Source organism: Amia ocellicauda, chromosome 12 (genome assembly GCF_036373705.1).
Source record: "Amia ocellicauda isolate fAmiCal2 chromosome 12, fAmiCal2.hap1, whole genome shotgun sequence".
Lineage (NCBI taxonomy): Eukaryota > Metazoa > Chordata > Actinopteri > Amiiformes > Amiidae > Amia > Amia ocellicauda.
This window is the reverse complement of record NC_089861.1, coordinates 19,053,799-19,068,342: the sequence shown is the minus strand read 5'-3', so window position 1 is coordinate 19,068,342 and position 14,544 is coordinate 19,053,799. Positions and strand designations below refer to the sequence as shown.

At 39.8% G+C, this 14,544-nt stretch overlaps 1 protein-coding gene across 1 annotated transcript; it reads left to right on the top strand.

Moving 5' to 3' along the window:
- Positions 1–5,423: 5,423 nt before the first annotated feature.
- Positions 5,424–8,570, top strand: LOC136764101 (uncharacterized protein KIAA1671 homolog). The gene is made up of 5 exons (XM_066717922.1): positions 5,424–5,543; positions 7,369–7,507; positions 7,624–7,856; positions 7,951–8,060; positions 8,229–8,570. Exons 1-5 carry the CDS (start codon positions 5,430–5,432, stop codon positions 8,302–8,304), a joined length of 672 nt encoding a protein of 223 aa, XP_066574019.1. The 5' UTR covers positions 5,424–5,429; the 3' UTR covers positions 8,305–8,570.
- Positions 8,571–14,544: the final 5,974 nt, after the last annotated feature.

Below are 14,544 nucleotides of genomic sequence, written 5' to 3'. Positions count from 1 at the left end.
TTCTTTCTTTCTTTCTTTCTTTCTTTCTTTATTACTTTTGTGCATCTTAGTTTATAAAGTATTTTTAAAGTGTATTCCCCGTTATGTAGACTTTATGAATGTAATATTATTATTATTATTATTATTATTATTATTATTATTATTATTGTTAATATATGCCTCTTGTATGTTGTTGCAAAACATGTCGAAGTATGTCACTATATTTAACTGTGTATCTGTATACCTTTACACTACACACTGTGTCTGTATCTTTATACCTTTACACTACACACTGTGTCTGTATCTGTATACCTTTACATTACACACTGTGTGTCTGTATCTGTATACCTTTACACACTGTGTGTCTGTATCTGTATACCTTTACACACTGTGTGTCTGTATCTGTATACCTTTACACTACACACTGTGTCTCTGTATCTGTATACCTTTACACTACACACTGTGTCTCTGTATACCTTTACACTACACACTGTGTCTGTATCTGTATACCTTTACACTACACACTGTGTGTCTGTATCTGTATACCTTTACACACTGTGTGTCTGTATCTGTATACCTTTACACTACACACTGTGTGTCTGTATCTGTATACCTTTACACTACACACTGTGTGTCTGTATCTGTATACCTTTACACTACACACTGTGTGTCTGTATCTGTATACCTTTACACTACACACTGTGTGTCTGTATCTGTATACCTTTACACTACACACTGTGTGTCTGTATCTGTATACCTTTACACACTGTGTGTCTGTATCTGTATACCTTTACACTACACACTGTGTGTCTGTATCTGTATACCTTTACACTACACACTGTGTGTCTGTATCTGTATACCTTTACACTACACACTGTGTCTGTATCTGTATACCTTTACACTACACACTGTGTGTCTGTATCTGTATACCTTTACACTACACACTGTGTGTCTGTATCTGTATACCTTTACACACTGTGTGTCTGTATCTGTATACCTTTACACTACACACTGTGTGTCTGTATCTGTATACCTTTACACTACACACTGTGTGTCTGTATCTGTATACCTTTACACTACACACTGTGTGTCTGTATCTGTATACCTTTACACACTGTGTGTCTGTATCTGTATACCTTTACACACTGTGTGTCTGTATCTGTATACCTTTACACTACACACTGTGTGTCTGTATCTGTATACCTTTACACACTGTGTGTCTGTATCTGTATACCTTTACACTACACACTGTGTGTCTGTATCTGTATACCTTTACACTACACACTGTGTGTCTGTATCTGTATACCTTTACACACTGTGTGTCTGTATCTGTATACCTTTACACTACACACTGTGTGTCTGTATCTGTATACCTTTACACTACACACTGTGTGTCTGTATCTGTATACCTTTACACTACACACTGTGTCTGTATCTGTATACCTTTACACTACACACTGTGTGTCTGTATCTGTATACCTTTACACACTGTGTATCTGTATCTGTATACCTTTACACTACACACTGTGTGTCTGTATCTGTATACCTTTACACTACACACTGTGTGTCTGTATCTGTATACCTTTACACTACACACTGTGTGTCTGTATCTGTATACCTTTACACTACACACTGTGTGTCTGTGTTTGTGTGCTGTTATCAGTGCATTTCTCAGGTGCCACATGCACTGTGTTGTGCAAGGTCCAGATTTGGCAACACTAAAAATTCACATGACTCAAAAACTGCTGATTTCAGTGCTCTCCCTCTTCCTCTCTCTATCTCTCGCACTTATAGAACTGGATTCATGATCAGCAGTTTCATATTGTGTAACAGTAAGCGGGAGAGATAGGGAAGTTAATGGACATGTAGTGCATTACAGTCAACACAATAACCTAAACTACACTACGACACTGTACAGTAGAGTATACTACACTACAACACTATAAACACCATATAATATAATTCAATACACCCAGTATAGTACACCACACTGTACAGCACACTACAATATAATACAATTCACTAAAGTATTGTACACTACAGTACAACTACTACAAAACTATACAGTACAATATAATACCATACACTACAACACTGTACAGTATAATTGAATACCATACACTTCAACACAGTACAACAAGCTACAACTACACTGCAGTACAACACTGTACAGTACACTATACTATAGTATACATAGTACAGTACAAAAAGCTATGGAACACAACACTATACAATAAAGTACTTTACAATACAACACTCTAGTACTACACTACACTTCACTACAATACAACACTGTACACTACACTACTATATAATAGAGTGCAATGTTTTACAGTACAATATACACTGATTTCATTGAAGGGGCTACAGTGCAGTACATTACAATTTAGTACAGTATAGTACAGTACAATACAATATAATATAGTATAGTACAATGCAATACATTAAAGTATAGTACAGCATAGTATAGTACAAGAGTATAGCATAATCCGACGACAAATAACTTCTTTATACTACTACTAATAAGAATGTAGTGTAGCACAATGCAAAAATGCTCAGAAAACAAGAAACCCATTAATCAAAGAAGCGAAATAAATTGAAAAATAATATACATTTGCTTAAAATGTCACCCTGACAGGCTTAATAGGACAAGTATCTTCTGACTGCTGAGTATTGCTGTGTTCCACTCATTAGTGGCAGTTCAAGGACTGGTGTGATGATAAAGGGATGGCTGTAGTACTCTCTGTATTGAACTGTACTATATTAACTATATATGTGCTGTACTGTAATTTACTGTACCTAACTGTACTATAGTTTACTGTGCCATATTGCATTATAATTGCCTTGTACTGTGGTGTAATGTATTACACTGTACTGTGACTTTAGTGTGCTGTGCTATACTGTAATATACCGGTCTGTACTGTAATATAATACATTGTGCTGTGTACACTGTGTTTTGTGTCCTAAGGACGGTCAGCTGTTTTTGTGTGAGGCTATAGTGACTCAGCACTTTTGCATTTCCCACAGTGACTCAGCCCTTTTGTATTTCCCACAATGACTCTGCATATTGCTCTTACACACAGTGACTTTGCACTTTTCTCCTGCCCCCTCACTGTCTCCAGCCATGGCCCTGGAGAGCTACAATACAGTTCAGTATTGTATTGTAATATTATGCGTTGTACTGTAATAGAGTGTGTAACACTTTACTGTTTACTGCTTATCTTATGTACAGTCTTATAGAAACAGTCTCTGTATAGTTGTAGAGGATTGTACAGTGTAATATTTTACAGGACACACAATAATTTGTCTTCAAATACATATGTAAGTTTGATTCTAAAAGCCAAAGTAAAATTTACAATTATCTGAGCTCAGGATTCCCTCATGTCTTTGAAAACCTTTGCTGTGTTAACATGTTTTGATAGACATCGCATGTTGGACCGTTAATTTGGTGTAGGTAACGTTACTAATGGACTAATAAACTAAGTTAGCTCTCAGATCGTTCTTTGGCCTCATGGTTGATGGCAAGCGTAACATTACATTAACTTGCTGCCAGACTCCAACTCTAGCCCTCTCCTTCTGTAACATTATCTGCGTGCCTGCTTGCCTGTGTGAAAGAGAGAGAAACGATGAATGCTGATATGTAACATTAGATGATGAGTCAATAGGTAAGCCTAGACACTGAGCTGACTAACACACATTTAATTAGCTACACCTACAACTCTCTAATGTGTTGCTAAATTGAAAACAATTCTCTTGTAAATATTTCTTTTCAAATACCAACATAATATTGACAAATGTTTAATGTAGATATGACTACTTTACAGTGAGTATCAGTACAACTGGGTGAACTTGAATGGTTAGGCCGATTGCAACACAATGCAGGCAAAAGATGTGCATGCGGTGTTAACCAACTAACACTAATCCATACATTGGCTTTGTAGTTCTGTTGTAGCTCATGAAGTGTTCTAAATGGAGCTCGTTATGCTAGATGTGCTCATTATTAATTGATGCTGTGTGTGCATTATTTAGCAGGAGACATTCAACATTCCAGGTGACTTTACCCTGATGTACCAAGACATGGAGTTTGGGGGAGAGTTTTTCACTTTGAGCTCAATAGAAGATGTACAAAGTTACTCTGAAAGTCGTACAAACTGAACCTGTCATTCTAAATCTCAGTGCAGAAGAATCAGATGTTGATTCGCCTCTACCAGTAAAATCTGATTGCAGGAATCCAAGTTATGAATGGAGTCGAAACCTTGGCAGACAAATTCCCATGCCTCAAAGAACCGGGGTCATATAATGGCATGTACGGATGGCAACAGAGAATCAAGTATAAAATGGTCAATTATCGGGCAAAATTAAGAGGCCGCCAACTTGCTTGTCCAGAGCTAGAGGTGATCTCTTTAAAAAGAAAGAAGATGAATGACAAGCCCCAACTCAAAGGCATCAAAAGGCCCAAGAAGGCTGAAGTAAATTATTTGCCACCATTTCCATTTGGAGAAACTGAAGAAGCATTAGAAGAGGAGAGAGTAGATCTACTCAGTGGAATTAAGAAGAAGGACAATGACAAGGTTGTTGGTGAGAAAATGGAGAAGACGTTCTCATATCGAAGGTTGGAGGTCGTTAACCACTGCCCTGCTGTCCCAGATGTCATGGAGAGATGGCCTGCCCTGTTCTATGAATCTCAGGAAAACCTCAGTTCTCCTTATGTGCCGTGCCTTGATAGTAATATGTAGATCATTATGTAAGTGGCTGTAAGACTTTTGAAAAGTAATATATTTTTATTTAATCAGTGTAGCTTACATGTACATGGTTGGCAAGAACATTCAAAGGTCCACAAACATTTCCTCATTACTCTAATACAAGACATTCATTCTCAGTCTTTGTCCTAGGTGAAGGATGAGTTCAGGAGGATAACCACAATCCACCTGGAGCGAACCTTTCTGACAAAGCTGGATTTTTACACTCCAAAACTCCTGATCATTTTTAAGATAAAGGATGGGCTCGCAGGCACAAAAATAAGACGTGTGCTGGATTCATTCAGTCAGGTAAAGTGTTTCTGTACTTTCACATAAAACTTTATTTTTTGACACAAGGTAGGCTAAGGTATGGGTCATTTGACTTGTCTGACATCCTGCTGCTTCCTGTCTCAGTTGATACGTGTAGGAGCACACAGATAGTGTTCACTGGAGTAATTCACTTACGTGTTTCACGGCAACAGGACGGTAGGCAAGATGCTGTGATCTGCTGCCTCATTCAGTTCCTGGGAGAGTCATGTGAGGAACTCATTAAAGACTACCAGGTAACTTTTAGCATTTTTCCCATTTCTTCTGTGATTTCAGACAGTAGTTGTGCATTGTGTTGGCATGTCTGTAGGGACTGTTTAATACTGTACAGTATTTTGACCACTTTGCACTGATGTGTGTATTTGGCAGGATGTCAGCAAATACATGATCAACGATAGCTTTGCTGAGCTTGTGATGAAGATCATTGTACTGGGCAGCACTGCAGCAGAAGAAGGTGCCACCCCAGCCGACGTGATCATTGTCATTGATGGAGCTGAGGTGCTGGATGGATGTAAATGTCTCACAAATGCGTTCCTTCTGCTCATGGGGTTCATTTATTCCCTGAACCTCAGCTATCTCCCAATGCTGAGACACACATTTGAAGTGTTTCAGAAGATCTTTCTTGAGCTGGATGCTCTAAAATGTTCTCCAAGCAAAACTACTTACGTAAGACTGAAAGTTGTGCACTGTGTTTGAAACTCAATACTTTTAAAATTACAAATTGTATTAATTATTTTGTATCCCACAAGTGTGCCTTATGTTCATTGGGCTTGTTTTCTCCTGAAGGTCAGATATGCTCAGATATCCTCCAAAGTTGAGAAACACATTTAAGTGCTATAGAAGATTTATGCTATTCAAGATTTTCTTCTGACATATATTCCAAAATGCTCTCCAACTGTTCATCTTTGCCAAGAATACTGGTTATGAATGCCTGCAAGTTGTGCGCCTAGTTCAACACTTAATACTTTATACAAATTTACTCATTGTATTTGCTCTTCTGTGCAGTGAGTGAGCTGCAGAAACACAGTTTGACAGTTTGTTGAAAGATGGATGTCATTCTTTTAATTGTATCCTTTTACCCAAAGCAAACTGTTTTTCCATTAATAGGAAATGTTGTCTGTCAATTCATATTAGTGTCTTTTGTTCATATATTTTTATGGAACTCATCTCTATAAACACTTAAGAAAATGAATATGATAATGTAAAAATACAATATGAAACCGGTCTGTCCACTTCACTTGTTAATCCTGTTAATCTGGATTCCCCCTTCTCTCTTTCCCTCCCTCTCTCAAATTCAAATTCAAAATTAGCTTTATTGGCATGACAAGTTCAAACAGGTATTGTCAAAGCATTGACAGACATAGTAAAGAGGGGAAATTGTCTCACTTCAGGGAACTGTAGCGTCACAAAGAAATATACAGAGAGGGTTAATGACAGGGATTGACTGGACACTACAGTACATTTACCCTAAACTGAGAGACACAGAGAGAGAAACAGATGGTTTAACTGTAGTTACAGAGATGAATTTGCAGGGAGGAGTGAAAGAGACAGGGAGGGGAAAGGGAGGGACAGAGAAGGGTGCGGGACAGGTTTGAACATTTCTGGAAAAGCAAGAGAGAGAGACGGGGAAGAAAATGACAAGAAATGGAAGACGTGAGGATAAGTGGGTGAAGGAGACAGAAAATAATTGACTGAAAAAGGGAAGCGGGAGAGTAAGAGAGAGAGGGTTACAGTAGAGTGAAGACTAACTGACTGACTGGACACTACAGTACATCATCATTATTATTATTATTATTATTATTATTATTATTATTATTATTTGTATTTCTTGGCAGATGCCCTTATCCAGGGTGACTTACAACATAAGTGCAAAACAAAGTGCAAAAATACAGTTAAGTACAAGGCATCAATCATTACAAATTCAATTTACATAAAACATAGCAATTCAAAATATAATACATTTTTCAATTTCTTACAACTTCCAATTTACACAGGCAAGTACAGTAAGTGAGGTCCTACATCCTGGACGGTAAAAGCTAAGTGCTGTCAAGATGTGGGGTCACAGTCAAGGGCTACGGGAAAGGGAGCAAGGAGGAAACAAGTCAAAAACACAAGAAGCATAATAACAATCTGTGAAGTGCTATCTGACGGGGGTAGAAAAGGACTAATATTACAAGTACTGTCTGAAAAGATGTGTAGTACTCCTTCTTCCACCCACCCCTTCCTTTATCAATCATTTTTTGTAATAACACAGTGGACAAATGTATAGTGGAGTGAGGTAAAGTGTAGTGCAACTATCTCTCTTTCTCTCTCTCTCTCTCAGGGTGTTCATGTTCTAGACAGTTCTGCCTGGGTGCGCCGGGCCCAACTGAACCGGAAGAGACAACACCGACCCAAAGAGAGGAGAGAAAGAGAGGCAGAAGATGAGGAGAAAGACTACTGGATGTACAGAGACTCCACAGGTAACAGGAAGAGAGAGAGGGAGAGTCAGTCAGTCAGTCATTCAGTCAATCAGTGTGTCAGTCATTAAAAACTCACAGTCTGCACTGTATTAACCCTCTCTCTTTCTGTCTCTCAGAGGCAGGGAGTGAGGGTGCATCCTCAGACCAGGAGAAAAGCCAAGAAAAGGGAACAGAAATAGAAGAGAGGAAGCAAGAGAAGACAGACGGCTACCACATCCCTCGCTCTCACCTTCACCCCACCTCCTCCTCTCCTCTCACTCTCTCCAGCCTGTTCTCTCGCTCCCCCTCTGACTCTATCAAGTTAGGGAGAGTGGGACTAAGAGCAGTGACTGACACTTCAACAAAGAAGGTGAGACTGTGTGTGTAAGTCAGTGTCAATGTACTGCAGTCTAGTAATTCACTGTGTCTGTGCTGTATTAACCCTCTCTCTCACTCTCTCACAGAGGAAGGTAAGTGAGCACTGGTCTAAGGTGGACCTGACTGAAGACACGCCAGAGCTGGTGACATCATCATCGCGGGTCGCAATGTCCGTTTTTAAGACGAGAGATGACAAGTAAGAGAGAAAGAATAGGGAGGGAGGGAGAGAGAGGGAGAGAGAGAGAGAGATTGGAAATAATGTCTCTGTCCCAAAGTTTGCTGACAAATATGCTGCTCATGCACCCAACTATCTCAGCAGACCCAATGAATCAATTAGCTAACAAGGTGCTGTCTGTGTTCACAGGGCCCAGGCCACTGCACCCAACTGGATTCAGGCACTGAGGACAAAGAGAAAGACGACTGTCCCCCAGAAACCCTGAGACAATGACACTGATACTGTACTGTAACTATATTTCACTGTGGTAACACAAATTTACTGATACCCCCTATTGTAACAGCACTGTTCTACTGTACTGTTACTACAGACCCCTATTGTGACAGCAGTATTCTACTGTACTGTTACTACATCCCCCTATTGTAACAGCACTATTCTGCTGTACTGTTACTACAGCTCCCTATTGTAACAGCACTATTCTACTGTACTGTTACTACAGCCCCCTATTGTAACAGCACTGTTCTACTGTACTGTTACTGCAGCCCCCTATTGTAACAGCACTATTCTACTGTACTGTTACTACAGCCCCCTATTGTAACAGCACTATTCTACTGTACTGTTACTACAGCCCCCTATTGTAACAGCACTATTCTACTGCACTGTTACTACAGCCCCCTATTGTAACAGCACTATTGTACTGCAATGTTACTACAGCCCCCTATTGTAACAGCACTATTCTACTGCACTGTTACTACAGCCCCCTATTGTAACAGCACTATTCTATTAGGTATATTATATGTGTTATATATATGTCATAACATGTTTTTTAATTGTCATTTAAACATTTATGTTGGATGTAAATAAAATATGGTTTTATGCTGCAATGTGTTTTAATTTACATCTGTGCAGAGCCCTTAGCTGCAGCCCCTATAGAACTTAAATTTAACTTATTTTCTTGTTGCCATTGCTTTGAATGATGGGTAGTTTTGCATACTTGTTAGTAAAACATTGCCTGATTCCTATTTGAATGCATATCCAGTAAACAGCCTGACCCAAGAGCAACTACAGATGACACATGACAGATCATGTTATGTCAGAAACATGACAGAATTAATTTAAATCAGCGTAATTATCATATGTCTTACAATTGTTACAATATATCACATACAATTATCAATTTATACAGCTGCCCTTAAATCATAGGCATTGACTTTGTGTACTCCAGCGCTCAAGTACCCACCAAAAGAAAAATAGTGGATTTCACGTGTACATGTTATAAAAGTAATCATCTCTGTTTTGTTAAAAACTGCCCTGATATTAAGCTTTTATAATGGCGCCACTTGGTGGCTGTCCATGTCCATGTCGCCAATGGATGTACATCAAAAATAATTCTTCATCATGTCACAAGGAGTCCTGGCTTCAGATTTGAGATCAAGAGCATTTGACACAAATGAAAAAAAAAAACTGGAAGCACCATGGTTAGAGTTGGGCAGTAAGAGATTTTTAGATTGAAACTTCACAGCGACATCCTTTTGAATATTAATAGACAGAAAAATCATGTCCCAGTGATGATGTCATTTCATTTTTAAAAGCTGAAGGTAATGAAAACATGTGCATTGTGAGCACCGCTCACGTATTGAAGTCATCCTCACTGTGCCGTCATCCTGCGCTCCCGAACACTGAAATGCAACTTATTAGGAATAGATCAAGTTCTGTAATAATTATACAATAGTTAAGATACCAATATGATTTCTTCCTCCCACCCCCAGACACTAACAAAAAAAGCACCCAAATGGCAGCACCTATGGTTTAATTGATTTGTATTTTTTAATAAAATGCAAAATATTAAGACACTTTTGAGTTACAGAAATTAATACAGCACAGACACTGACTGGACACTACAGTACATTAACACTGCACTGAGAGAGAGAGGGTTAATACAGTACAGACACACTGACTGACTGGACACTACAGTACATTAACACTGCACTGAGAGAGAGAGGGTTAATACAGTACAGTACAGACACACTGACTGACTGGACACTACAGTACATTAACACTGCACTGAGAGAGAGGGTTAATACAGTACAGACACACTGACTGACTGGACACTACAGTACATTAACACTGCACTGAGAGAGAGAGGGTTAATACAGTACAGACACACTGACTGACTGGACACTACAGTACATTAACACTGCACTGAGAGAGAGAGGGTTAATACAGTACAGACACACTGACTGACTGGACACTACAGTACATTAACACTGCACTGAGAGAGAGAGGGTTAATACAGTACAGACACACTGACTGGACACTACAGTACATTAACACTGCACTGAGAGAGAGAGGGTTAATACAGTACAGACACACTGACTGACTGGACACTACAGTACATTAACACTGCACTGAGAGAGAGAGGGTTAATACAGTACAGACACACTGACTGACTGGACACTACAGTACATTAACACTGCACTGAGAGAGAGAGAGAGAGAGAGAGAGAGAGAGAGAGAGAGAGAGAGAGAGAGAGAGAGAGAGAGAGAGAGCTATAATGATGACAGTGCTAAATGAGGTTGCTCACCTGTGCTCATAAGAATACACATTGTATATGTAGGCTGGTATCTGATGGTTTTCCATGGCCAGTGTGATATCTCCATATGAATCAGCCTCAAAATACTGTATTTGTCATTGTCATAGGCAGAGTCTACAGGAACCAGCCTGCCACTGGGGTCTTGCTGTTTGGTGATGTATCTTGCAAACTTTGAATACATGATGGTGCTGTGAGATCAGACAGTCAGAGTGTCAGTGTGTCAGAGAGTCGACGGCAACTAACTGAAAGCAGTACACTAACGGGGCCTGGTCCCGGTCAGCACAGAGCTCTGTACTACACCCAAGTACTAGCTGCCACAAACTGGGTTGGTGAAATTAGTGCCCAGCTCATGGTGGTTAACATTGACAGTATCGCCATGTTTTACAATGGGAAAATTACACAAATATATAAATGTATGATCAATAAATGTTACATAGTGGATTTTGAATTTTAATAAAATAATACACATAAAATATATAACTACAATTAATTTGCTATGCATGATACTACTTCTTCCTGGGCTGCCACAGTGACCAGCCACTGCCTGTCTGTCTCAAGCAACTCAGGCACCAATTGTAAGGCCTGCAGCTACCAGACTATAATGGTAAAGGTCAAAATAAAAATACACAAATATTCTCAGATGAAGTGCAACAGATAAAACATGTAAAAGTCCATAAAGCTTGCTTTCATAGCACACACATACATGAACTCCAAATAAAACCAATTGCCAAGGTGTTTGCTAGTGTTTGTGTCTCCGTATCAATGACAAACAATGGTCATTTAACTTAATTTCATGCCATATGTTAATTTAAAACCACTTTATTCATTTTTTATGGCATCTCATAGAGCAGGGGTAGTCAATAGGGGCCAAATCTGGACCGCCAGACGCTTTTGACTGGACCGCGAGAATAATTTTAATTAAGTTATTATCATTATTTATTTATTTATTTATTTATTTTAAATGTATTGTTATGGAGGTGAGTGGCACTCAGTGCTTGTTATTGTGTGGAACCAGCAGCCCTTCCTGGTTGTCAGCCTATAGGATGCGAGTATTAATATGGGAGTCCTATAGAGCCCGGGTTCAGGCAGGAGCGTCTCTATACACGTCTGCACTGGGGCAGGAGGGCACCTTGTACTCGCCAAAAACACATGTATTCGGTTTGTGTTCCTGATTTCTATAAATAAAGATAAATAAATAAATAAATAAATAACAGCTAAACTGCGGATCGTTTGACGTGTGGACATATTTCAACCTCATCTCCAAAATATAAAAGTGCGCACACGAGCGGGGAGGGGGGCTCGCGGTGCCATAGCTCGTGTTCACCTAGAAACGCCTACGTCAGCGGAGCGAACAGCTCATCCCGGCGCAGACGCGCAGTTCTAGCGGCGACACGGCGAGAGCTGCTCCTCACCCGTTTCAATCAGAGACCCGCCGACACAGATCCGGGACTGACCAGCACCAGAAACCGCGTCTGACTCAGAATCGCATTTCAGGTCTCCAATTGTCCAAATCTTCTGGGGGACCCAGAAGACCCTGAATTCCTGTCATCTTTGCCCTCATTTTGCAACATTAATTTTGAACAGTGGACAATGATCAAGAGAAGTGGTAGACTTGAATCTAATAATTCACAAAATGCTTGAGAAGTTTCTATTATGTTTATCTATATGCCTACAATAATCTTTACAATAATTAAAACAATTAAAAGTGTTCTGAAAGCGATTTAATACTTATATTTACATCTATTTCAACGTTTTATTTTTGTACTTTGTCAAATGAATGTACTAAATGTAAGCAATGGGCTATATTACTAATTCACAGAATTGTGTGTGTGTTGGAAAGGGTCATTTGAAGGTGTGACCCCCATGTCTGGACCACCTTGACCAAGTAATTTGGACCCTGACACAAAATAATTGATTACCCCTGTCATACAGTATGGTACAGATTGTCAGTGTGTCCTGATATGGAGTATTTTAGCATGCATTAAATAATAATTATGACTAAACATTTATTTTATTATCATGTCCTTGCACCCCGTCCATTCCCAGGATGGTAAAACGAAACAACAGAAGGAGATCAGTGGGGCTCCATCTTTGTTCCTCATGGTATTTCACTGGAAAGAACCTGGCAGCTGGGGTCATAGGCTGAGGTTTGTCATTTTTATTTTGGGGGGTGCAGTGGTAGGGGTGTTTGGGGGGGTGCTGCCGATTTGTGGAAGGTGGGTGGGGTGGGTCACGCACAGATTGTTGCAAATTAAGATCATATCCGATTGATTACAATGCTTAGAATTACCGAACATCTATTGCCACCTCCCCAAAAACATAAAATTACCCTTAATTTTTTTTTTTTTAACTTAATTTGGCATTATTCAGCTACCTTATGAACATTAGCATAACAAAGATTTCTTAAATAAACTAAACTGAGCACTTTAATCATAAATCATATCTTCCTGGTGTACACATAAACATGGCCTTTAAATAATTGAATATAAATACTGTTCTTACCAAAATGTAATGTAAATGCCACATTAAATAATTCGCCAGCAGTTCAACCGTAACTTTCATCAAAAAAATCTGAAAAAACTTGCCCCCTGTCTCAAACTAAGCCCATGGCTGGGGTTGACCTTGAGACAGTACTGTACTGTGGCTAGTATGCATCTTAGGCCACAGCTCCCTACTAACTCTGAACTTTCGTTGCAATTGACCCGCACATATCATATCGCTTTTTGTTAATATATATATACACTCGCCTAAAGGATTATTAGGAACACCATACTAATACTGTGTTTGACCCCCTTTCGCCTTCAGAACTGCCTTAATTCTACGTGGCATTGATTCAACAAGGTGCTGAAAGCATTCTTTAGAAATGTTGGCCCATATTGATAGGATAGCATCTTGCAGTTGATGGAGATTTGTGGGATGCACATCCAGGGCACGAAGCTCCCGTTCCACCACATCCCAAAGATGCTCTATTGGGTTGAGATCTGGTGACTGTGGGGGCCAGTTTAGTACAGTGAACTCATTGTCATGTTCAAGAAACCAATTTGAAATGATTCGACCTTTGTGACATGGTGCATTATCCTGCTGGAAGTAGCCATCAGAGGATGGGTACATGGTGGTCATAAAGGGGTGGACATGGTCAGAAACAATGCTCAGGTAAGCCGTGGCATTTAAACGATGCCCAATTGGCACTAAGGGGCCTAAAGTGTGCCAAGAAAACATCCCCCACACCATTACACCACCACCACCAGCCTGCACAGTGGTAACAAGGCATGATGGATCCATGTTCTCATTCTGTTTACGCCAAATTCTGACTCTACCATCTGAATGTCTCAACAGAAATCGAGACTCATCAGACCAGGCAACATTTTTCCAGTCTTCAACTGTCCAATTTTGGTGAGCTTGTGCAAATTGTAGCCTCTTTTTCCTATTTGTAGTGGAGATGAGTGGTACCCGGTGGGGTCTTCTGCTGTTGTAGCCCATCCGCCTCAAGGTTGTACGTGTTGTGGCTTCACAAATGCTTTGCTGCATACCTCGGTTGTAACGAGTGGTTATTTCAGTGAAAGTTGCTCTTCTATCAGCTTGAATCAGTCGGCCCATTCTCCTCTGACCTCTAGCATCAACAAGGCATTTTCGCCCACAGGACTGCCGCATACTGGATATTTTTCCCTTTTCACACCATTCTTTGTAAACCCTAGAAATGGTTGTGCGTGAAAATCCCAGTAACTGAGCAGATTGTGAAATACTCAGACCGGCCCGTCTGGCACCAACAACCATGCCACGCTCAAAATTGGTTAAATATACCTTTCTTTCCCATTCAGACATTCAGTTTGGAGTTCAGGAGATTGTCTTGACCAGGACCACACCCCTAAATGCATTGAAGCAACTGCCATGTGATTGGTTGGTTAGATAATT

Excerpts from the sequence above, each read along its gene's own strand:
- LOC136764101 (XM_066717922.1), top strand. The coding sequence starts at position 5,430 with ATGATCAACGATAGCTTTGCTGAGCTTGTGATGAAGATCATTGTACTG. Across the intron at positions 5,544-7,368 it reads TTGTCATTGATGGAGCTGAG|GGTGTTCATGTTCTAGACAG; the intron begins GTGCTGGATGGA and ends TCTCTCTCTCAG. Across the intron at positions 7,508-7,623 it reads GATGTACAGAGACTCCACAG|AGGCAGGGAGTGAGGGTGCA; the intron begins GTAACAGGAAGA and ends TCTGTCTCTCAG.